Raw genomic sequence first — 23,257 nt, 5'->3', positions numbered from 1 at the left:
TTTGGGTTCTTTTACTCACCATGACATTAACATGCATAAAAAACACTCTGATAAAGCAACCCTATCTCAGATACACACATTTAATCCCAAACACATATGCACCGTTATGTAGCCTCCACTGGGCTCCTCTGTGTTTTATTTTTTCTGTTTATACGCACCATTTATGGCATATGAAAGAGTGTGCAAACAGCAGCTAATTCGTCAGAATCAACAGCAGCTCCACTACACAAAGCCAAGTCTTTGTTGCCAACTCCCTGTGCATTATAATTCACACACTGCAGAGAGGAGTGAGAATTTTGGAATCAGTCTGTGAATATAGGGATTAGTGGGATTTGAAGGAGGACTTACAAAAAAACTCCCTCTAAGTAGCCAACAATAACATGGCAGGTTATATGATCACATGCAAGCCGCGGCGCGTTTCATACTCCCACCACCGCTGGTTACATACACTCATATACTCAACAATAACTTTGCAAGGCATAATCAGGCTTAATCATATCCTACTATTATCCATACTCGCTAATCTCTCGTTGTCTCCTCGCAGGCTCCCCATACAGAGACAAGATCACGATAGCCATTCTGCAGCTGCAAGAGGAAGGGAAGCTGCACATGATGAAGGAGAAATGGTGGCGAGGGAACGGCTGTCCCGAGGAGGAGAGCAAGGAGGCCAGCGCTCTGGGGGTGCAGAACATCGGCGGGATCTTCATCGTGCTGGCTGCGGGACTGGTGCTGTCAGTGTTTGTGGCTGTAGGGGAGGTGCTTTACAAGTCTAAGCAGAATGCCCAGCTGGAGAAGGTACTGGAAGCTTTTCTGATGTATGTTAGGAATTAAAGCTCGTGTCATGTACTATTTGTCTCATAAAGATTTGCTGTTTCTCTTTGGTATATCACTGTTTTTAAAGGAAACTTAACTGAAATGAAACCAGACTACCAAATACACCACCACAGTTTGCTCAGTTTGTTCCTTTTTGCAGGTTCGGGAAAGAGTTGGAGATGAGTTCACATTTTTTCAAGTCTGTTTTTAAACAATATTCACATGCCCATATGTACATTGAGTCACATTGGTCTCAGTTATTCTTCCATCTGTCCATATTGGCCATGAAGAGATCCCTTAAGCTGAAGCCAATATGAGGTTAGCCAGAGAAGTGGGTATTTAACAAAGTTAGCTTCCTTCTTGTGTTTCAGAGCGTGTGTCCTTGTGTAGCTGCAGTGTAAGGGTTTTAACAAAGTCATCTCCCATAGCCAGATCTATCTTGCACTGTGCCAGCTTTGGGGAAAGGTCAGGCTGAACCAAGGGCATAGGTTTCGTTTCACATTTGAGTGGACACATATGAAACGGGGGGTTGGGGGTCCTCTGCTAGAAAATTCTGAGCATCAAACATTTATTTCCTGCGTTCTGGTGAATTTTTAGGCACCAATTTGTCTCTTTTCTGCATCAGTTTATGGTGTAAATGTCTTTAATTTAGTCATAATAAAAGTTCTCTGCTACTATCATGTTTTTATGGCAGGAGGCAAATGGACATGTTCCAAACATTTCCTCCGAAAATCTACATCTTTGAGCTGAAACCATCATAATTCTGTACTAAAGGGGAAAATTCGCTCTGGGTTGTTTGTATTTCTTTAAACCAATCACAATCCTCTTGCCAGGATACAACGAATTCCCAAACATTAAAAGATGTTTTAGCATGTAGGTTGTTAGCCGGGAAGTTGTTGTTTCACACAATGTGAAAATAAAGTGTGGAGATTGGTCTGGCTGTACAAGAATAGCTTCACAGGGTTTTGGTAATGGTAGGAAGCATGTTGCCGCCTGCGATTGGTAGCCAACCACATGGTTTATACCTACAGTCAACACCCTGTGAGTCAGACTTATAATGAAGTGACATAATTTTAGTAGCTAGTGTACCTACTTGATTTGTCTAACTCATAACCTCTGTTGACATTTACAATGCTTTTTTTTGCATGGGTGGAGGCAACCCAATCATGAGAAAAAAAAATTAATATTGAACGTTTCTGCAAATTACAGATACGTTACATTTGCACATTTTTATATAGCAGATACATTGAAACTTAAAGGAAATGGCCACTTTAGAATGAAAATACAGACAGTACTTACTGACCCTCACGCCGACAGGAAGTCCAGTGTAGTTTTTTAATCCACAAAACTCGTTCGGGGTATCGGAGGATAACAGCTAGCTGGAATAACAGCTACACTTGAAGTGCATGGAACCCACATTTTGAAAATGTAATAAAACTCCACTAATGCATTTCAAAAACATCAGAACGGCTCGTCCGTCGTAATCCTGGTGCCCTGAAGCCGCGGCATGCAAAACTGGCTTGAAAAGACGTAATTTACTCCACTTTATAGCATCATTTCTCACCGTGGTCAGTTAGCCTGCCCTACAGAAGTGCTGTGTTTACATGGCAACTCGCGCGAGACTAGCTGATGGCTAGTGGTGGTGCTAGTTCTCGTGTTCTCGTTCTGATGTTTTTGAAAGGCGTTAGCAGAGTTTTGTAACATTTTCAAAATGATTTTGGACGTGGGTTCCAAGCACTTCAAGTGTATGGAAAAATTCAGCTAGCTGTTATCCTCCGATACCTCGAACGAGTTTTGTGGATTAAAAAACTACACTGGACTTCTTGTTGGCATGAGGGTCAGTAAGTACTGTCTGTATTTTCATTCTAAAGTGGTCGGTTTCTTTAAGGTTTTTGAAAAGCTGTGGTCAACATGTGGTTAGGTTTAGGCACAAAAACCCAGTTGGTTAGTTGGTCAGGAGAAGATTGCATTTTTGCTTAAAATATCCTGTTTGGGGGGGCACTATCCCAACAAGAAAAGCAGCGTATCTTGGCGAAAAAAACAACTGCTTTTTTGGCCAATATCCCAGGTGGAAAAGCACTGTCTCGGTAAAAATGAACTGCTTTTCAGGCCACTATCCCGGCTGAAAAAGCACTGACATCTTGGTAAAAAATAACTGCTTTTTGGGTCTCTATATTGCCTAGAAAAGCTGCAGGAAAAACAGCAATGGGTCTTCACAAAACACCCATGTTTAGGGCCTAAAGCGCTGCAGGAAAACAGTGACAGGTCGCTAAAAAACCTTCACGTTTAGTGGCTAAAAAGCCGCTGGGAACACAGCAATGACTCACTAAATCACAACAGGGGTTTCTTGATTGCCTTGGACACCATCCACCATCCACTCAACCTCCCGATGACAAATTCAGCTCATATATTACATCACTTTAAGAACATTGATATATGTACGAAACATTAAAATGGATCGTTTTCATGGTTTTCAGAAACGTGCAATGTCACCGTTTTCCTCTGGCTGATGGCAGACTGTGGATTTTGCCCCCATCTCCTAATTTGACACCACATTAGGATGTTATGTCTCTGCACGGCTTGTACGAACAAGAGGAATCATTACAGCAACCAAAAACCGCATGCGAGTACGAGACAGACTTGAAAAACTGTGAACTTCTCCTTTAATCTCAAGATTGCACCATGCATACAGTGCAGCACGTTTGCAGCTTTTTTCTCCCTCTTCCCCCCTCTGGTTATATTTCTTTCTAGCAAGAGACTGAAAATATTTCAGACTGTTCTATCTGTGCTCTATTTTGGTACTGAGTGCACATGATTCATCACTCTGCGTGGAGTATGTATTTTAGTGCTCTTTAAGTCATACATGTGATGTTTCCAGATAATTGTAAAGGTCTTTTTGATAGCGTATTTTAATTATTTACATCTACAGAATTAGCACAGCGCAGCGGCGTGTTACTTTATTGCAACAGTAATTAGTTTCTGGCTTTTTTACGGTCTGCATATGTTTCAGAGCACATCTCAGCTATCATTAATCAAGAGCCGCAAGACTGGGTCACAATATTCAGATAATTTGCAAATGCCACAATCTCCCGGCTGCCAAGGTGCTAGTAATTTACATGCAGACAACAAGCCTCTCCTTCTCTATTTTCTTCCCCTGCCAACCTCCTCCACCCTTACATCACCGGCTTTCTTACCCCCTTCATTTTCTCTCTTTTCTCCATCACTCTAATCCATCTCCCTCCTCATTGTTTCTTTTTCTCTCACCCCTTCCTGCCCCCCTCTACGTCTGTAATCACTCTTGCGGGGTATACAAAATATCTCATTCATGCGCCAGACAAATATATGTAAAAACGGAGGGGAAAAACAAAAATACCTGGTCTGGTGCATAAGCCACCTACAGATATCCATCTCACACACCTACGTACATACACAAACAGAAAAATAATAGCTTCATACATTACTGCTCTCCCTCCTCTTTCATATCTCCTCTCCTCCTACACCCTCTAAGAATTTGAATTAGAGTTTGCATAATCAGAGAGTGAATGTATGGGAATTTGTCTTGGCAACATTGATGCACAAGCGTATTGACATTTTATAGGATTTCACACCACATGCATAATGCAGGGACAACAGAGGCTCGTATTACTGATGTTACGTAACGCGCATCACTCCATGAGGGGGTGATTGATGTTTTAAAAGAAGCTACCAATATTTTTGGGTTTAATCTGCTGAAGTGGATATTTGGTCCTTTGTTCAATGTCTTTATATTTCCTGCTTGCACACCAAAAAATTATAAGTGTTGAATGTTTCTCTGAGTTCTTGGCAGGGTGGAAAAAGGCTGTGAAACAGCATTCAGACCTTTGTGTGAAGCTGAAAAAGGGTAAAAATCAGGGACACATCAGACCTTTACACGAACGCCTGAGTTTACACAAATAATGTTTAGCAATCAAATCAAGAGGTTGGAGGGATTTTTTAAAGACTTAACTTACTGTCAAACATTTCAATCTGTCATCAATTGCTCTACATCTCTTTCACTTTTTCTGAACCTTATTTGTAGCCTGTTGATGACACTACTCAACAGCATCAATGTCAGACTATGCATCAAATTCATCCTTATCCAAACCGTGACTCTCAAGATAATGGGTGTTATATGTTGCACAGATTGTAAAGCCCTTTTTAATCTGTTATTTGGGGCCACATATATAAGACTGACTTGACATTATAACGCGATACAGCCAAAAGTATGTCTACCCTTATCATCTTGTTCACGATAATACCAGTATAATTTTGTTATCACATGAAAAATTCATTTCGTGATACTCGCAGTATTTCAGCTTGTTGACATATTGTCATCATAATGTTACCCACGACAATAATAAGCATGGCTGAAAGCGAAATTATTACAGACTCCGCGGTGGTTCCAAAAAGAGGAGCAGCTTCAGTAGTGTGGAATACACTGTGTCATCCTAATGTCTTATGAACAGCCGCAGACTTCTCAGACTCTTTTAGAGAGTTCCCGCTCAGAGTGAACTCACTCAGCGGCTCCTCTGGCAGCAGCACAGCGTCTCTCCCTCTCCTCTCTCACTGTGCGCACACGGGGGTTGTTGTCGTGGCACGATTTTGTTTTAAACCTTTGGTAATGTAAACCTTTGTGGCACTCACGGCTCAACTACATATATGTGAATGTTCAATAGTTGTGGTATCATAACAGCCTGTCACAGGTTACAGTGTGATGATTAGAGGAGAAATGGCAGAGCATAAAGGTTTTGCTAAAAGAAAGAAATCACCTATTGATTTATATATATATAGATCCCAGGGGACATTGTTTGCCTTTGGGAGCTGTTTAAATGTGTAATTTGTGGTAGATTTTATTTTGTTGAAGTATTAATATTGTATACAGAATCTGGATCTCACTCTGAGTTACTGTTGTTGTTCACAAACTAAAGAAATGAGATATTATTTTGTTTAGTTTTTACTGAATATTTGAAGGCAAACTGTTAACATGTAAAACTATATCACTTATTTTACTGCAATTCTGTTTTCTTTAATTAATAATGAAATATATATATTTTTACTAATTTGTCATATCGTCGAGAATATTGTGTCATAACCCTGGCTCGAGAGGTTATGGCAAAGAAGGGAAAAGGACTGTTTCCACCGCAGGAACTTCCACCCCCAAAGGACAGAGTTCCGGAACTTTTACGGGGGCTAAACAAGTCCCTGCCTCGGAGTAGGTACTCAGAACGGCCCCCGAAAGACTCCTGGCTGGGGCTTGGGGATTACTTGGTGCTGACTGGATATACTCAAGGCGGGATGTGACAACAACAGAAAGCAACAAAATAGCCGGCATTTTTAAAACTCAGCAGACGAGGGTTAGCTCGTTCATATAGCTTCCACCGCCATGTAAAAAAAACTCACTAAATGGCCCGTGAAAAAATTATTCTTTCCAGCGGATATCTTAGTTACAACATGATTGAGCTAGCAAAGCAGTTTTGTGTTGCTGTGTGTGGTATTTATTCAGTTTTGGGAAATCACGATGTCTAGAAAGCATCAGCTGACAGGGACAGCTAACAGCAGCAGCAAAGCTAACATCAGGACGTCATCTGTTAAAAGCCTCCCGTTGTTGGATACGACATGAAACTACTCCAGTTAGCTCAATCATGTTGTAACTAAGACATCCGCTGGAAAAAATAATTTCTTCATGGGCCATTTAGTGAGTTATTACAGACACTGTTATCGGCTAACAGCTAACAGCATCCCTACGTCGCCCCGGTCAAAATGGTCGCGCAACGATTACGTCACATCCAGAGCCCGTAACTTTACAGGAACCTTCCTTGTACTCCGCTCTCTCAGTGGAGACACGGCGGTTGAGAGGGCCGAGCGAGAGGACGTTCCTGTAGTAGTTCCTGCCCCCCAAATAGTACCAGGAACTTCTTCAGTGGAAACGGGCCTAAAACGAGTAAATTATGTAATTTATTAAAGTTAACAAATATTAACGAACGAGTTTAAGAATGTGATGTGTTAAGTCAGTAGGATCAGTAGTGCGCATGTGGGTGTGTGAGAATGTGCTGCATGGTGTCGTGTGTGCAGAAGGATCAACAAAACCAACAAGGGTGCTGCCAGGATGGAGAGAGGGAGAAGCACTGAAGCTTCGGCCTTTTATCTTCTGGAGGAGCACCTAGCCCAGGTGCTCCAGATCAGGCAATCAGGCTACACCTCAAGGAAACAGAGAGAGAGAGGGACTGAGAGGCAATATACAGAACATACAGGCCAGGGCCTTTTCCAGGGTTTGGAAAAAATCATGTTTTGGCTTAAAATACCTGCTTTTGGGAGCACAATCCTGGCACCTACATTTGAGGCCTAAAAAGGTGCTGGAAAAACACAGACGGGTCGCTACAAAATACCTATGTTTGGTGCTGAAAAAGCTGCTGGGAACAAAGCGATAACTTGCTAAAACACAACCTGTTTTCTTGTTTGTTGGTCTCAAACTGTAATCTGCAGCTTGGCAGTTGTGGTGCCTCGGTGTCGTGCCATACACCCTAACCTCAATCTCCTGAAAAAAGACAGCTTATATGTTACGTCACTGTAGAAATGTTGATATGAAAGATGCAAATGTAATTTATTTGTGGTTTGCAGAATCGTACAATGCCAATATTTCCTTCTCCCGGCTTTTTATGGTTTGTTTTTCATAGCTTTGGAGGTAATGTTTAGGTGTCCACATACTTTTGACCATGCATTGCTATGTAATATTAACACAGAAGCACTGTTGTAAAGGAAGAATGACAAGGCATTAGAACACACTAGAAGTGATATATTGAAACAAAAGAATTAGCCCAGCATGGACATAGATAACCCTGCCAAAGTATTACCAATGAAGACAGACTGTATGTAGGAAAATAACAGCGTAATAATAAATAACAATGGCTATACTGCTTGGAGTAGAGTGATGAACAGCATGGTGCCAGCTATAACTTCTCCCTCTTTCCTGTTGCCTTCTGCAGCGATCATTCTGCAGCGCCATGATGGATGAGCTGCGCGTGTCTCTGAAGTGCCAACGCCGTCTCAAACAGAAGCCTCAGCCGCCCGTCATCGTTAAGACAGAGGAGGTCATTAACATGCACACGTTCAACGACAGGAGACTCCCAGGAAAGGAAACCATGGCATGAGCGCTGAGCATGCCCCCTCGACAAAGACCACGGAGGGGAGACGGGGGTGGAATGAACTCTGACTTAAACCACAGACTGAGGCTAGCAGTCAAAACAGGACTCCTTTTGAACCCACTTGCTTATGTAGACAGATGTTTCCTGTGGAAATATAGATACCTGAGCAGTGTCACCTCACTGTGACGTTCACTTTCGGAAGGGAGCTGGAAAGGATTGACTCAAAAGTGTGTGTAAATTGAAAAAGGGATCCAAGCAGGTTTGGGTCAAAACATAAGTCCGGTCCATAGTAGAAGTGGACTTCAACACATACACGTAACACATACACACACACATACACGCACACACACTCTCATCTGACACACCTGTGCAGAAGGGAAAACTCTATTGTGACAGTAACACCAGATGTAGTTTTTCTGTTGATGTCAATGCCCTTTTGTCTTACCTCCATGTGTGTTTGACCCCATCGGTCCCTCCCTTCAGTGGCTTGAGTTTCTTTCAAATGATTTAAACAAACACTAATCTCACACCAACAAAGGGAAGGGTAGTCAGTGCCAAATGGTTTCCTATGAACCGATGTATAAAAGTGATATTTAGTTTGGAATCATCTATGCTGACCTTGTCCAATATTCATTGTTTTCTTCTGTAATGCCTTTCTCGTGCCAAAGTTCTGCCATCGTGAAGAACTTTCTACCATGCCTATGATTATGTTCAAAGCCTCTACAAGCAATGTATACTGTCAAAGTCCTTCTCCATGTCCGTCCTTACACGCGGTCTGCAGTTTTCACTCTGTATCAGTTGTTGTTTAAAAATGCAGGATTTCTACAAAAATGTTTGTTTTTGTACAAGAACAAGAAGTTTTGTAGTACTTTGTATCATGGTAGCCCCTCCTGTGGACAAAATATGTAGCAGATACCAACTCAGCCCTCAAATTCTGTCAACTGGTGGCTATGGGGCTTCAAACTCTGCTGTGTAGGGTTCATTTCTCTCATCATTCGGAGATTCAGTCTTTTGTCTGTCAGTATCATGGGGCCACCTGTACATACCGTCTGGGGACAATGTGGTGGCTTGTGGGGTTTTTTTGTTTGGGGGGGGGGGGGGGGGGTAAGAACAATGTAACCGGAAACTAAGTGGTGCTCAAAGTAGGAAAAGGTGGTGACTCATTCCAAAAATCGGAACGGGGCTCCTGTCAGCAAAGAGCTGCTGACAACAATTGTGGTTAGATATCTGTGGCTATGATGAGTCACCATGAACGACATAGTAAAACATGGAAAACTTCAGATACCAGGCTACATATTTGCCCTAGTAGACACAAACAATTCAAGGCAAAGGCAAAGTGCTGCACTAAGAGAATAAAAACGTCACTAGGAAAAGATTGAAACTGGTTGATTTTATTGAGAAGAAAAAGGTTGAAGTAAACCCACAGCACTGACAGATGCTGTTATAGAAAAATAAGACTCGATAACTGACAAAAAAGTAGACCTTTGTCTTGTGGACAGGCAGCGAGAATTAATAATCGGCTATGAAGAAAACACTCTCATCACAAGGTCTATTTAGTAACTGTTCTGGAGCTTTCAGTCTTACCACATGATCTTCATCAGCCAATGTAATTTGCTCATTTGCCATGTTAACATCTGATTTTCACTGACTACATCTGCATCCACAAAATATACTATATTTTGATTTCTCTGGGTACTCCAGCTTCCTCCCACACTCCAAAGACATGCAGGTTAATTGATGACTCTAAATTGCCCGTAGGTGTGAATGGTTGTCTGTCTTTATGTGTCAGCCCTGTGATAGTCTGGTGACCTGTCCAGGGTGTACCCCGCCTCTCGCCCAATGTCAGCTGGGATAGGCTCCAGCCCCCCCACAACCCCCAACAGGATAAGTGGTTACAGAAAAATGAATGATTGTTGAAGGCCTAAAGAAGTTCTTACATTCTCCAATTGTAAAAATGTGAAGCCTATATACTGAATAAAAAAGATAATAAAGTTTTAACATGTCAACTAATCTTGAGTCTGGATGCCAAAAAAGTCTTGAAATAAAATAGAGAATTTTGTAGTTCATGTTTGCTTTCACTGCCAGCTCTGAGAAGTGCCAAATAATCATAAATAATGCCCTGCACAGTAGCCAGCTTGTGGGAAAACATATTCAGCTCATTCAGAGCACTAGTATAGACTAATTTAGAATTAAAAGGCTATGTTACCTTCATTTTAAGGCTCAAACATGTTTTGCCGTTCCACAACTATTATTTTTGATCAAAAATGGCTCTTTTGATAGTAAAGGTTATCGACCCCTGGTGTATACTCAAAGTGACATGTCCTTACATGCCATTTATCATCTTAAAATATGGAAAAGTGGAACGGCTGTTGCCTGTGCCAGGGTTTTTCCAGTGTTTCTTACCTTTGGTGGATTTGTTGGACCTTGCAAACACAGCCTCCCTTTTTCAGTCCTTCAACTACCGTCTTGAAAAGTTTGTCAATATTTTCGTATATCTAAAACCCTGCCCATATCCAAGTCTTAATAATGTTTAAAAGTAAGTGTGTTTCTCCAGTCACCCAGAGATGTGGGCTTTTCTTCTTAGCATGCAATTCTATCCCACAACCTTACAAACTGTTGCCGAGTTGGTTTTTGTACAAAGTATCCATGACAACACAGAGAGCTGACTGTAAACAGCGGTTTCCGAATGCACTGTATACATCAATCAATCAATCAATCAATTTTATTTATAAAGCCCAATATCACAAATCACAATTTGCCTCACAGGGCTTTACAGCATCCATGTCCATTTACATGTCCAAAGAATGAGCCTTAAACCCGAATAATAACGGCATATCCCATGTCTTAATAAGAAAATGCTACGTTCAGAGAAAGGTCTAATCCAGAGTAGCCAAATGGATTATGCAGTATTGTCATATTCGGAATAATAGTGAAGTTTTTGTGTGCATGTAAACATACCCAATGTCATCTTTTAAACTGACGTGAGTGAGAACATGAGAATAAAATATGGAAAGATTAAACATCATAATTCCAGCTGGGCAGCTCTTGTCCGCTGATGAAGATCATGTGATAAGATCAAAAGTTCCAGAACAGCTACTGTGTGATTAGATTGTCATCTTTGCTGCCGTTTCCATGTGCAGGAATGGATTTTTCACCTCACTGATGGGCAACCTGTGAATGAATGTAATAGTACAACTGCAGTAAATGTGATGTGGGTATAATCAGCAGCTTTGAGGCACTTCCTGTATGTTACCACAGTAAATGTCTCACCTTGGCTTGTTGCTCCACTCGTGTTCCCCCTTGAGGGGACTCGAGCGACCTGGGGGCATGTTCTCGACGATAACCTGTGGGCGGGGCGGATCATTTATCCACTAATTGTCTCCAGATTCTTGTCACAAAGTGACACGATCACATTTGGCCCCACGACACTTCTTGTCTGTTAATTCTGTTCCATGTTGTGAAATGACAAGCATACGTGGTAGGTTACTTCTTCACTGCCCCTGTCTTCTTACACCACCCAGTTAATTAAGGAATTTCAGAGACAAAAGAGAAAAAAAAAGCCACACAAGGGCCAATGCTAGTGACGACATCTCTGCTGTACATGAATGGATTTCGTCAATGACTTATTTAAAACAACCACATATACACATTATGAGAACTGACAGGGAAGACATAATCCTGAAACTCGTTGGCGTTCTACCAGTGTTGCTTGTCATTTTCCACGCAGCTAAATCTAGTGGTGCGAGCTGAAGTGATTGAATACCTGGAAACACTGATTAAAAACGACTCCAAAGGCTTGGATGTCCTGTCAAAAACAAATACGAGCTCATGGAATTTGACATCGATGCAAGGTTTTACAAATAATGTCATTAAAAATGTCATAATTGTAGTTTTGTCTTTTATTATTCATGCAACTCTTTCATGTTCTTTTGGTAACAAATGAACTGTAGACAGGGTTCATTTTGGTAACTCTTTTACTGATGCCATCAAGCATAATGATGAGCATTATGACTTGCAATATTCTGAAATGTCAGGCTCTTCTAATTGATTAAAGGAATACATTAGGTAATTGCTAAATTGTTAATCAAATCAGGATTGCAAGCATGTTGAGCAGCTTTTTTTTTTTTTCAACTGGCTCACTGGTCCATCTATCCACCTGGCTGTGTGCCGGGCTGTGTATCATACTCTCTGACTGCAGAGTTTTTGAAATACCCCTCTGAGATCCCAGAAATCCAGATGACCGTAAGTATATAGAATTCACAATGATACATGGGAGACTGCACAGCCTGACAAAAGGGTCCCGAGAATGTTCCACGCCTCCTGACTCTCTGATTTTTCATTGTTTATTGTTATTTCCCTCCCTCTGGCGGGCGGCAGGCAGGCGGTCAGACAGCTCTGGGTTTCTGACAAGGTTTTCTGGGAGTAATGATGAAAACTGTTTCTGCAGCCCGTGCTCTGCCGCCACAACATAAATGGCCACCCTGTCTGCCCTCCAGATTGACAGGGAAGGTCAGAGCATGCGTCAGTGCGTTCAGCAGGGACCGTTTAGTCTGTCACACTTATTTCCATCATATTAAGTCCTCTTCCTCCTTTTCCTAAGTGGTCATTGGAAAGGTATCCTTGGATAACATCTTGTTCATTAGGCAATTAATGGCCGAGATTGCGTTGTGGACTGAAAATTGCTTTCTGAATGTGACTTTGGTTTGTCATACAGATATTATAGGCTAATAGCACCTGCCAAGGAAGGTTTTGTGGAGGAGGAAATGTGTTCCTCTGCTCATTTCCCAGTGCTTTTAATAATTCAGGATCCCTGATTAAGAATCTTGTAAGACCACTTTTTCCTCTCTCAACAAGTAGCAGTACATGCACTTATAAAGTCATTACATGCAGTGGGGGCGGGTGATATAACAATATACAGTCTATCATGAGATGTTATAAATGTTTCAACAGTCAGAGTTTTCCATACAGTTTATACTGTGGTATTTATACCCTTGATAGCAATGGTACAAATCAATGAGCAGGCTTCCTTCATGGCTTGTATTACATTTTTGCTCCATTTTGCTCCATTGTGATGAACTCCCTTTATTTTTCCTGTATTTCATTTGCTTGATGAACCATAAAACAGACATTCCTGTCCTGTTACAGTACCAACGGTTTGTATTAGTCACACAAATGGCAGGGCTCTATCGATAGCATCGTAGATCTGCCAGAGAAAAATAAAAAATTTAGAGTATATTATGCCTTAATAAATAATAAAATAATGTCACAGTATAGCAGTATAGTGAGCCATACAAATGTTTACAATATGCCATTAAAATATCATTAAAATGTCATGGGATAGTATCATAAAAAATGTCCAAAAAGGTAAAACCATAGCATTTTTTTTTTAGAAAGTGTTAAAAAAAAAAAGTCATAGTATACTATGATGAATAAAATGAATAAAAGTCATAGTATAGTATGTCGAATTGTTTTCTTAAATACAGTCATAGCAGAGTATGATAAAAACGTCACAGTATACTATGATAAAAACGTCATACTATAGTATGATGAAACAATTCATACTATAGCATGTGAAAAAAATGCGTTAAAGAAGGCATAATATAGTATGAGGAAAAAGGTCCTACTATAACATGTTGAAAGAAGTGTTAAGAAACTCATTGTATAGTATGATGAAAAACGTCATAGTATAGCATGTCGTAAAAAGGGTTTAAAAAGTCATATACTAAACTGAAAAAAGTCATAGTAAAGCATGGTGGAAAACGGGTTAAAAAAAAGCATATTATAATATGATGAATAAAAGTCGTAGTATAGTATGTTGAAAAAAGGGTTAAAGAAGTTATAGTATAGTATGATGAAAAAATCAAACAAAGGATGTTCAAAACAATCTATAAAAGTCATGGTATAGTATGATGAAAGAAAGTCATAGTATAGCATGTCAAATTTCCTTTATATATATAGTGTTAAATGAGGAAAGTTAAATAACCTAGTATGATGAAAAAAACTCTTAATTTAGCATATAAACGAAAGTGTTGCAAAAGGCATAGTATAGAATGATGAAAAAAAATCATAGTGAAGCATGTCCAAAATAGTGATAAAAAAGTCGTAGTATAGTATGTCATTCAAAATGTGAAAGAGAACATCATACTATACTATGACATTCAAAATATGATAAAAACGTCATAGTATAGTATAAAATGAAATAAAAAATTAGACAAAGATGTTAAAGTATAGTAAGTCATCTAAAATGCGGTTAAAAAAGAAGTCGTCCCTAGTATAGTATAGTATAGTATAGTATAATGTAGTATGTCGTCCAAAATGTCATAAAAACGTCATAATATAGTATAATGTCAAAAATATGATGAAAAAGTCATAGTATAGTATGTTGTCCAAAACATGATAAAAATGTCATAGTATAGTATGATGTCCAAAATATGATAAAAACGTCATGCTATAATATGTCGTCCAAAATATAATAAAAACGTCACAGTATAGTATGATGTCAAAAATATGACAAAAAACATATTAGTATAGTATGACGTCCAAAATATGATAAAAACGTCATGCTATAATATGTCGTCCCAAATATAATAAAAATGTCACAGTATAGTATGATGTCAAAAATATGATAAAAACGTGATAGTATAGTATGTCATCCAAAATATGATAAAAAAAAGTCATAGTATAGTATGTCGTCCAAAATCTGATAAAAATGTCATAGTATAGTATAGTATGTCGTGGAAAATATGATGAAAACGTCACAGTATAGTATGTCGTCCAAAATATGATAAAAAACGTCATAGTATAGTATGTCATGGAAAATATGATGAAAACGTCATAGTATAGTATGATGTCCAAAATATGATAAAAAAACGTCATAGTATAGTATGATGTCCAAAATATGATAAAAACGTCATAGTATAGTATGTCATCCAAAATATGATAAAAACGTCATAGTATAGTATGATGTCCAAAATATGATAAAACGTCATAGTATAGTATGATGTCCAAAATATGATAAAACGTCATAGTATAGTATGATGTCCAAAATATGATAAAAACGTCATAGTATAGTATGATGTCCAAAATATGATAAAACGTCATAGTATAGTATGATGTCCAAAATATGATAAAAACGTCATAGCATAGTATGATGTCAAAAAAATGACAAAAACGTGATAGTATAGTACGTTGTCCAAAATATGATAAAAACGTCATAGCATAGTATGACGTCCAAAATATAATGCAAAAATTCATTGTATAGTATGTCGTCCAAACTATGATGAAAACGTCACAGTATAGTATGATGTCAGCAATATGATAAAAACGTGATAGTATAGTACATCGTCCAAAATATGATAAAAACGTCATAGCATAGTATGACGTCCAAAATATGATAAAAACGTCATAGTATAGTATATCGTCCAAACTATGATAAAAACGTGATAGTATAGTACATCGTCCAAAATATGATAAAAACGTCATAGCATAGTATGACGTCCAAAATATGATAAAAACGTCATAGTATAGTATATCGTCCAAACTATGATGAAAACGTCATAGTATAGTACGATGTCAAAAATATGATAAAAACGTCATAGCATAGTATGACGTCCAAATTATGATAAAAACGTCATAGTATAGTATATCGTCCAAACTATGATGAAAACGTCATAGTATAGTACGATGTCAAAAATATGATAAAAACGTCATAGCATAGTATGACGTCCAAAATATGATAAAAACGTCATAGTATAGTATGTCATCCAAAATACAATGAAAAAATTCATTGTATAGTATGTCGTCCAAACTATGATGAAAACGTCACAGTATAGTATGATGTCAAAAATATAATGTAAAAATTCATAGTGTAGTATGTCGTCCAAAATATGATAAAAACGTCATAGTATAGTATGTCGTCCAAAATATGATAAAAACGTCATAGTACCTATACTATGTTATTCAGAATATGATCACAAAAAAAGTCATAGTATAGCATGACGTCCAAAATATGATAAAAAAGTATTTAAAAGTCATAGTATCGTATAGTATGATTTAGAAAGTCATAGTATAGTATAGTATGTCGAAAAAAGTTTTTAAAAAAAGTCGTAGATAAGCACGTCACAAAAATTATTAAAAAAGTCATAGTATAATATGATGACAAAAGTCATGGTGTAGCTTGTCGAAAAATTTGTTAAAAAAAAGTAATAGTATAACATGTTTTAGAAAGTCTGAGTATAGCATGTCAAAAAAGTCATAGTATAGTATGATGAAAAAGTCATGGTGTAGCATGTTGAAAAAAGTATCAAAAAAAAGTCATAGTATAATATGATGAAAAATTCATACTATAGTTTATCCAAAAAAGTGTTTAAAAAAAAGTAATAGTATAGTATATGGTGACAAAATTCATAGTATAGCATGTCGCAAAATGTCTTAAAAAGTCATAGTATAGTATGTCGCAAGAAGTCATAGCTTAGCATGTCAAAAAAAGTGTTTAAAAAGTCATGGTACAGTATGATAAAAAAAATCAAAGTATCCTATGTTAGACAAAGTCATTATATAGTATGCAATTAAAAAGTCATATTAAAGTCATACTTTAGTATGTCATCAAAGAAAGTCAGAAAAGTCACAGTATATTAAATTATAAAAAAGTCACTGTATAATATGTCACAAAAAAGTCAGGAAAAAGTCATAGTATAACATGTCATAAGTCATATAAAAGTCCTAGTATAGTATGTTTATAAATACTCGTTAAAAAAAGTCAGACTTTATTATGTCATAAAACGTCATATAAAAGTCATTGTATAGTTTTCTGTCATTTAAAAAAAATCATAAATGCATAGCATAAAATGTGCCCTCAAATGTTATAGTAAAGTATGTCATTTATAAATTTAAAAAAAAAAGTTATACATACTATACAAAAAAAAAAACAAAGTCATGGTATAGAATGTGATTAAAAAAAGTCATACTACTGTATGCTATAAAAAGTCATCATACAGAGTGGCATGGAAAATTTCAGACTACGGTATGTCAGAAAAACATCATAGGAGCCTCTAGAGGATTGTATCTATATTGCTCACCCCTAGCATACAGTATAACTTTACTTGTCACAACTAGAACAACTGCAGACTGCATTTAAATACGATCATGCAAATGACTGCAACTCTCATACAGAATTATGCTTGGAAATATCACTCATCTAAAAATCTATAATTGGTTTCATTTGAATTCCCAAACATCTGAGCACACTGTGTAAAAACTGGCACCAAACTTTAAGTGCTGAGGGAATATATTTCCATAATGTGCAGATATGATAATATAAAATTACAGTAACAGATAATACTCTGCTCAAAAAAGTCCATGTGTTTGAGCTAAAAGTAAATGTGCACTTGTTGCTTTCAAACAAAAAAAGGCAAAAACTCAATAATTTAACAGTGTTTTATTCACCCTCCCTGAAGCAAATCACTGATTCCTGGCATGCTCTGTGTAAATAATTTAATGATTTGTTACCATGTGGCTCATATCAACAGAGCTAGTAGCAATTTTTGGTGCAATATTCAGCCCGCGGTAGATGATTCCCCTTCTGTAGACATTTCAGCTCTAGAAATGAGCTTTGACTCCTTTCTGTGGAGTTCAGCATGTATAATATGAATTCCTGGGGAAATGCAATAAAAGGGGAATAGCAGTAACTGGCTGAGCTGGGCAGGCGTTGTTGGTTGAAAAGTGATGATTTGGTACGCATTAGGATCTTGCCCAGCAGTGGCATGTGTCTGCCCAGAGATATCATAGGTGGGAGTATTGGAAGAACCATTGGCCCCTTACGAAGAAATCTAATGGTCTTACTAGAACTAAGGGTATTATCTGTGTGTGAGCGTGTGTGTTGGGATGCACAGCCTCTGCCATTTGCCACCTGTATGTGGGTTTCCACAGTCACATACTTGTGCCCAGGGGGACAAACCCCGTTTCGACTGCAAATGAATTTCAATTTGAAGAAGTGATCTTTTGTGTCATGAAGCAATTTGTTTGGATGTGGTTTTCTATCTGAATGTTTTTTTTCTCCCCTCCCAGTGGCAGATGTGTTGTGGTGGGTGGCAGCTGCAGAATGGAGGAGCACAGCTTGCTAAGTGATTCACCCTGCTCCTGGCGTCTCCGTTACCCCATGAGTCTTTTCACTGACAATGTTTTCATTTCTATTTGCTTTATGTGTAACTAGGATGGTGAGCTTCGATGCTTTGACAGCTCTGTCAGGAGAAATGACAGTGCTGCTTGTCTCTCAGAGCAGAGGTGAGAGAAACTAATGGGACGTTTGCAGGCTATTTCATTTTCATGACCTGTTCTGCTCTTGTCCTGTGAAAAACAAGGTTGTGGCTGAATATGACACCAAATCACATTTTACGATAGACATCTTGATGGTGCTCAGTCTGATAAAAATCCCCAGACTGATACTGCAAATGAGCTCGCTATCTGATGACATCTGCTGCATTTTTTTTTTTTTTTTTTTATGCACACACCGGAAATAACAGTGTTGAGTGTTGAACCAGTCACTCTCCTGACAGGGGAATCGCTGTTTTGTTCACTGCTGTCAAATAGCACTCTCTTTCCTCACCAAAATCCCCCATTAGGTTCTCTCAAACAAATGTTCCCTCGCTCTTCCTCTCTCTGCCTTTGAGTCATTCATACTGTTGATTCCACCTCTGGAGGAATACATCAGGCATAACGCCCTTTTCTTTCATCAAGGCAGCAGCTTTAAAGTAATTTTCCTCCTCTCATAGGGAGCCAAATGGAGACGAGAAGATGTCGATTCTCTCATCTCTTTGTCTGTCCCCTTTGATCTCTTTCAACATGAATTCCCAATGCACAGAAAATAAATGGGATTTTTTTTTCTCTGTCTTTCTCTGGAGCATGGTTGATCATACAAAATTGACCACAAATGACTCCTAATGACCCCTGTGTTTTACTCAAAAAAAAAAAAAAAAAAAAAAAAAAAAGAATACCCCAAAACACACTCCTGGCTATCATTACTCATAGTGCATTTTAATGAAGGATGAATAATTCAGGGCGCACTTGTAGATGTAATAGCCCAGTGATGCTGATGCTGTGAACATCTTTATAGAGACATGTGTGTGTGTGTGTGTGTAAATGGAGGCGGGTTTGTGAGTAAGGACAAAGGTTTCGGCGGTGCCTGCATGCCAGTGTGTGTTTTTGTCTGTCGCATTAACAGACAGCAGTTGTGATTTATCTTGTATTCCCAGTGCAGGGGCCCCCTCTATCTCACTGGAAAGGTTAAAGCATACAGCCTGGAGGCGGTACTACAAAGGTCAACATGCAGTTTAGGAATGAGGAATAGGACGATGGAGAGAAAGACAAGGAAGAAATGTACTCCTCTCCTCTCGTCTCCTCTCCTCGGCCTGCACGCTGCCTCCGACATCCTGAAAACACACACTGCACTGTTTGCAGCCAGCTACATTCATCCTTTAGTTCTCTTTATCCTTTCTCCCGTCTTCCTCTTATCACCACTTCCCCATGATACCTCCTATATCACATGCCATAAAAATAGCTGACCTTGACGAAGTCATCTCCAGAGATTGTATAAGGAAAAAAAGGGGAGCTGTATAGGAAAATGATGGTGGGTAACAAAGGGAAACTGTAAACAAAGAGCATTCATTTAATGGTCCCCCTCAAGCCGGGATGTGCTTAGCAGAGAGACTGCGAGAGGGACAGCTGGTTATAAAAAGCAAGGCGCTGGGCCATTAAAGAGGAGCAGGAGAAAAGAGAGAGGGCTGTGAAGAAACACCAGCTTCTTTGGTGAGTCAGATGTGTTGAGGTGATTAATCTGCTTTGGCTGTGTCCTTCATGGGCCTGAGGGGGGGAAGCGACGATATGGCGGCGCTAGGTTGCCCCCAGGTGGAGAAGAAGGGGAACTGATGGAGTCCAGAAATCCATTTTCCTTCACTTTAAACTCTGTCATCACTTACTTTGAGTTTCAGTGACAGGTGGGTGCCGTGATTGATGCATTTTACTGTTTCCATTGTCAGACAGCTGAAGATCCACGAAGAAGTGACTTTATTCAAGGTCAAAATATACACAGAGAGGACGGGAGTCAAATGAGTTGAACAGCTTTTCTAGACACTCAAAGCACTTTGCAACACAAGCATCATTTACCTGTTTATACACACACTCATACACAGGTGGCCGAGGCTACCGTACAAGGTGCCACCTGCTCATCAGATAAACATTCTCACCCACACTGAGACACCGATATCACAGCCTCGACTTATCATTAGCAAATGTGATCATTATCATTAATAAACGTAACAAGTTTGCATTATTATTACTACTGCTTCTACTGCAGCTCTGCGTGTGGTGTGTGCAGGTGGTGTTGTCGTACCCCAGCAGAAGACATTGATCGATTGCTGTGGGTAGATACAATCAATGTCAAATACTGTGTCATAAAAATATATATAGAAAAAAGAGGGAGTGTATTAGTAGTGCACTTCTCCTGCAGTCCTCAGTCAAAGGCATTTTTGCATTTTAACTGGCCTACATAATTATATTGGTCATCAATATTATTGGTGGTTAATTTCATGTCATCAAACCTGTTCATTCATTCATTCATTCATCTTCTAACCGCTTCATCCTCTTGAGGGTCGCGGGGGGGGCTGGAGCCTATCCCAGCTACATCGGGCGAGAGGCGGGGTACACCCTGGACAGGTCGCCAGACTATCGCAGGGCTGACACATAGAGACAAAGAACCATTCACGCTCACATTCACACCTATGGACAATTTAGAGTTATCAATTAACCTAGTCCCCAATCTGCATGTCTTTGGACTGTGGGAGGAAGCCGGAGTGCCCGGAGAGAACCCACGCTGACACGGGGAGAACATGCAAACTCCACACAGAAGGGCTCCCACGCCCGGGATCGAACCGGCAACCCTCTTGCTGTGAGGCGAGAGTGCTAACCACCACACCACCGTGCCGCCCGTCATCAAACCTGTTGATTTAGTTATTTATATCTGTTAATACACCCTTGACTTTTCATATTATGTGGTATTTTTTTGCGTAGTTCCCATGAAGAAAGCCACAGCCCGTATTAAAGCTACTAAGAAGCCTAATAGAAAAATAAGCAAACACTTAAGGCAATTAAATTATACCTCTGTAGGTTTCTTTGAAACTCTAAAACAGAATTAAGTTTTATTAAATCTAATTTAAACTGATTATGATTATGATATGATTAGTCTCAGTCCTAGTGCTGACGGTCTGTTTAGGAACTGTTTAGGATTAAGGCTTGGAAAACAGGTTTTAAAGGGGTACTCTGTTGATTTAGTATTCCACTTACATAAGGTTGGATGGCTTTAAAGAAAACTATTTTCCTCATTCTTGGAGAAAAATAAAAGATCTTTCCTCATTATTGTAGTCTGTTTGTGGAAATTCTCAATAATACATGCTAACTGCACTTGCTAGCTCCATTGTAGGTACTTGGGAAACAACCCCATCAGAACAAAATATATCAGGGCAAGCCTCCTGAAGCTTTAAACTTTAAACTGAATTTTTTTATATAAATCATTTCAAACACAGAAACTGGCCCCTTGGACGAGCTATAGATAAAGACTTAATTGGGAGGGACCAGCTGCTAACCAAGCTAGCTGTTTGGCTAGCCAAGTACTACAGCCATTATGACTTGTTATTTCATTAATACCATGTTGATGAATTCTAGAATTTCCCTTGAAAATAATCACATCATCAGTACAGGCAGAGATGGTTCAAGCTGCAAAAATGCCAGATCCTACATTTCCCATAATGCATCCCCACCTCAGCAGCATCTTTCATTAGACTCTCCCTTTGTGGAAAGCGCCTATGTTTTTTTACAGTGTTTTTCTGAATGCTTAAACACTAACAGTGGTTCTTGAAGCACTATCACCTGTTGCCAACGCATTTGCCAAGTGTATGTGTCAGTCTGCAGTTCAATAACACACTTCTAGTAAAACTGTACACACTGGTCTCTACATTGCGTTACTATTTTGACAAAATCCTTTCCACACTGCTAGCTAGCTAAGTACAGCATCATAGGTGTTGTAGAGACTTAGGGCCAGACCCAAACAGAAGGTGAGACTTAGCCTGATCTTTTTCGTGTTTTCTTTTTTTTTTTTTTGTTGAGAAAAAAACAAAAACAAAACTTTGCCCAGTTTGGATACGTGAATGTGTGTTAACTGCATGATATGTATGACAAACCTTGTTACAAAATGCTATGCCTTGCACACAGAAAAAAGTACGGCCACTGCATTTTACATTTATACTATCAATGCATAGTTGGTGTCTCATGTGCGTATTAAAAACACGGGGTTGTGTGTACTGTATTTTTTGGCTTTTCACCTTTATTGGATAGAATAGTCTATGTGTGAAAGGGGGAGAGTAAGAGGCGATGACATGCAGCAAAAGGCCGCAGGCTAAAATCAAACCCCCGCCCGGTGCGGCAAGGACATTGCCTTTGTATATGGTGCCTGCTCTACCCTTTAAGCTACCAGGCACCCTGTGTGTACTATATTGATGCATAAACACAGTTTTCCAGTTTGAAGAGTTTTGAAAGAGATGCATAATGTTTTGCTGCTAGTTCAGTCTGAGGGTTTTTGGTTAGTGTGTAGAGTTTTGCAAAAACAGCGTTTGATTGCAAGGATGTGTAATCAGAAATAAAAAATATGTTTGTTTGGAATGTAGGCTAGTTTTTTGTTATGGATGTGCAGTCTCTAAGCTCAGAAACTCGTTATTTTGTTCCTCTCAGTGGTGCCCTAACGAAAATAACTGAAGGCCAATAGTACATCTTTAAGGCACTGTGTCACACTCCTTTTTTATTAGTGCGAAGGTGGTGGTATCTTGTGAAACTAATGGTAAATGGACCTCCACTTGTATTACACTTTTCTAGTCTTCCAACCACTCAAAGCACACACTACATTCACCCATTCACACACACATTCCAAGGCCAAGGCTACCATACAAGGTGCCACCTGCCACCTGCACACTCCAGTGGAACAGCCTTTGAGAGCAGTTTGAGGGTCTGTATCTTGCTCAAGAATACTTTGGCATAGGGTTACATACTAACCCTAACCCTAACCCTAACCCTGACATAGGGATCTTCCCATTAGTGGACGACCCGCTCTACCTTCTGAGCCACAGCTGCCCAAGTGAAGACATCCATTGGTACCAATTCTATTGGTATAGTTTGTTGAGAAGGGGAATTAATGATGCTCCAAATTTAGGCTACATTTTGATGAGGGAACAACTGGCATGGCT

General features: G+C 39.2%; 1 protein-coding gene across 2 annotated transcripts in view; it reads left to right on the top strand.

The window, feature by feature from the left end:
• LOC125897199 (glutamate receptor ionotropic, kainate 2-like) overlaps nucleotides 1-9,025 on the top strand; it is an 87,794-nt gene extending 78,769 nt beyond the window's left edge. For both annotated transcript variants that reach the window (XM_049590324.1, XM_049590322.1), the window contains exons 15-16: nucleotides 545-795; nucleotides 7,815-9,025. In XM_049590324.1, the coding sequence (XP_049446281.1) occupies nucleotides 545-795; nucleotides 7,815-7,979 (416 nt within the window). In that variant the 3' untranslated portion in view covers nucleotides 7,980-9,025. The remainder of the gene's footprint in view (nucleotides 1-544; nucleotides 796-7,814) is intronic.
• Nucleotides 9,026-23,257: the final 14,232 nt, after the last annotated feature.

This window comes from Epinephelus fuscoguttatus, linkage group LG11 (assembly GCF_011397635.1).
Source record: "Epinephelus fuscoguttatus linkage group LG11, E.fuscoguttatus.final_Chr_v1".
Classification (NCBI taxonomy): Eukaryota; Metazoa; Chordata; class Actinopteri; order Perciformes; family Serranidae; genus Epinephelus; species Epinephelus fuscoguttatus.
The sequence above is the reverse complement of the archived record's forward strand: the minus strand, read 5'-3'. Positions and strand labels throughout refer to the sequence as shown.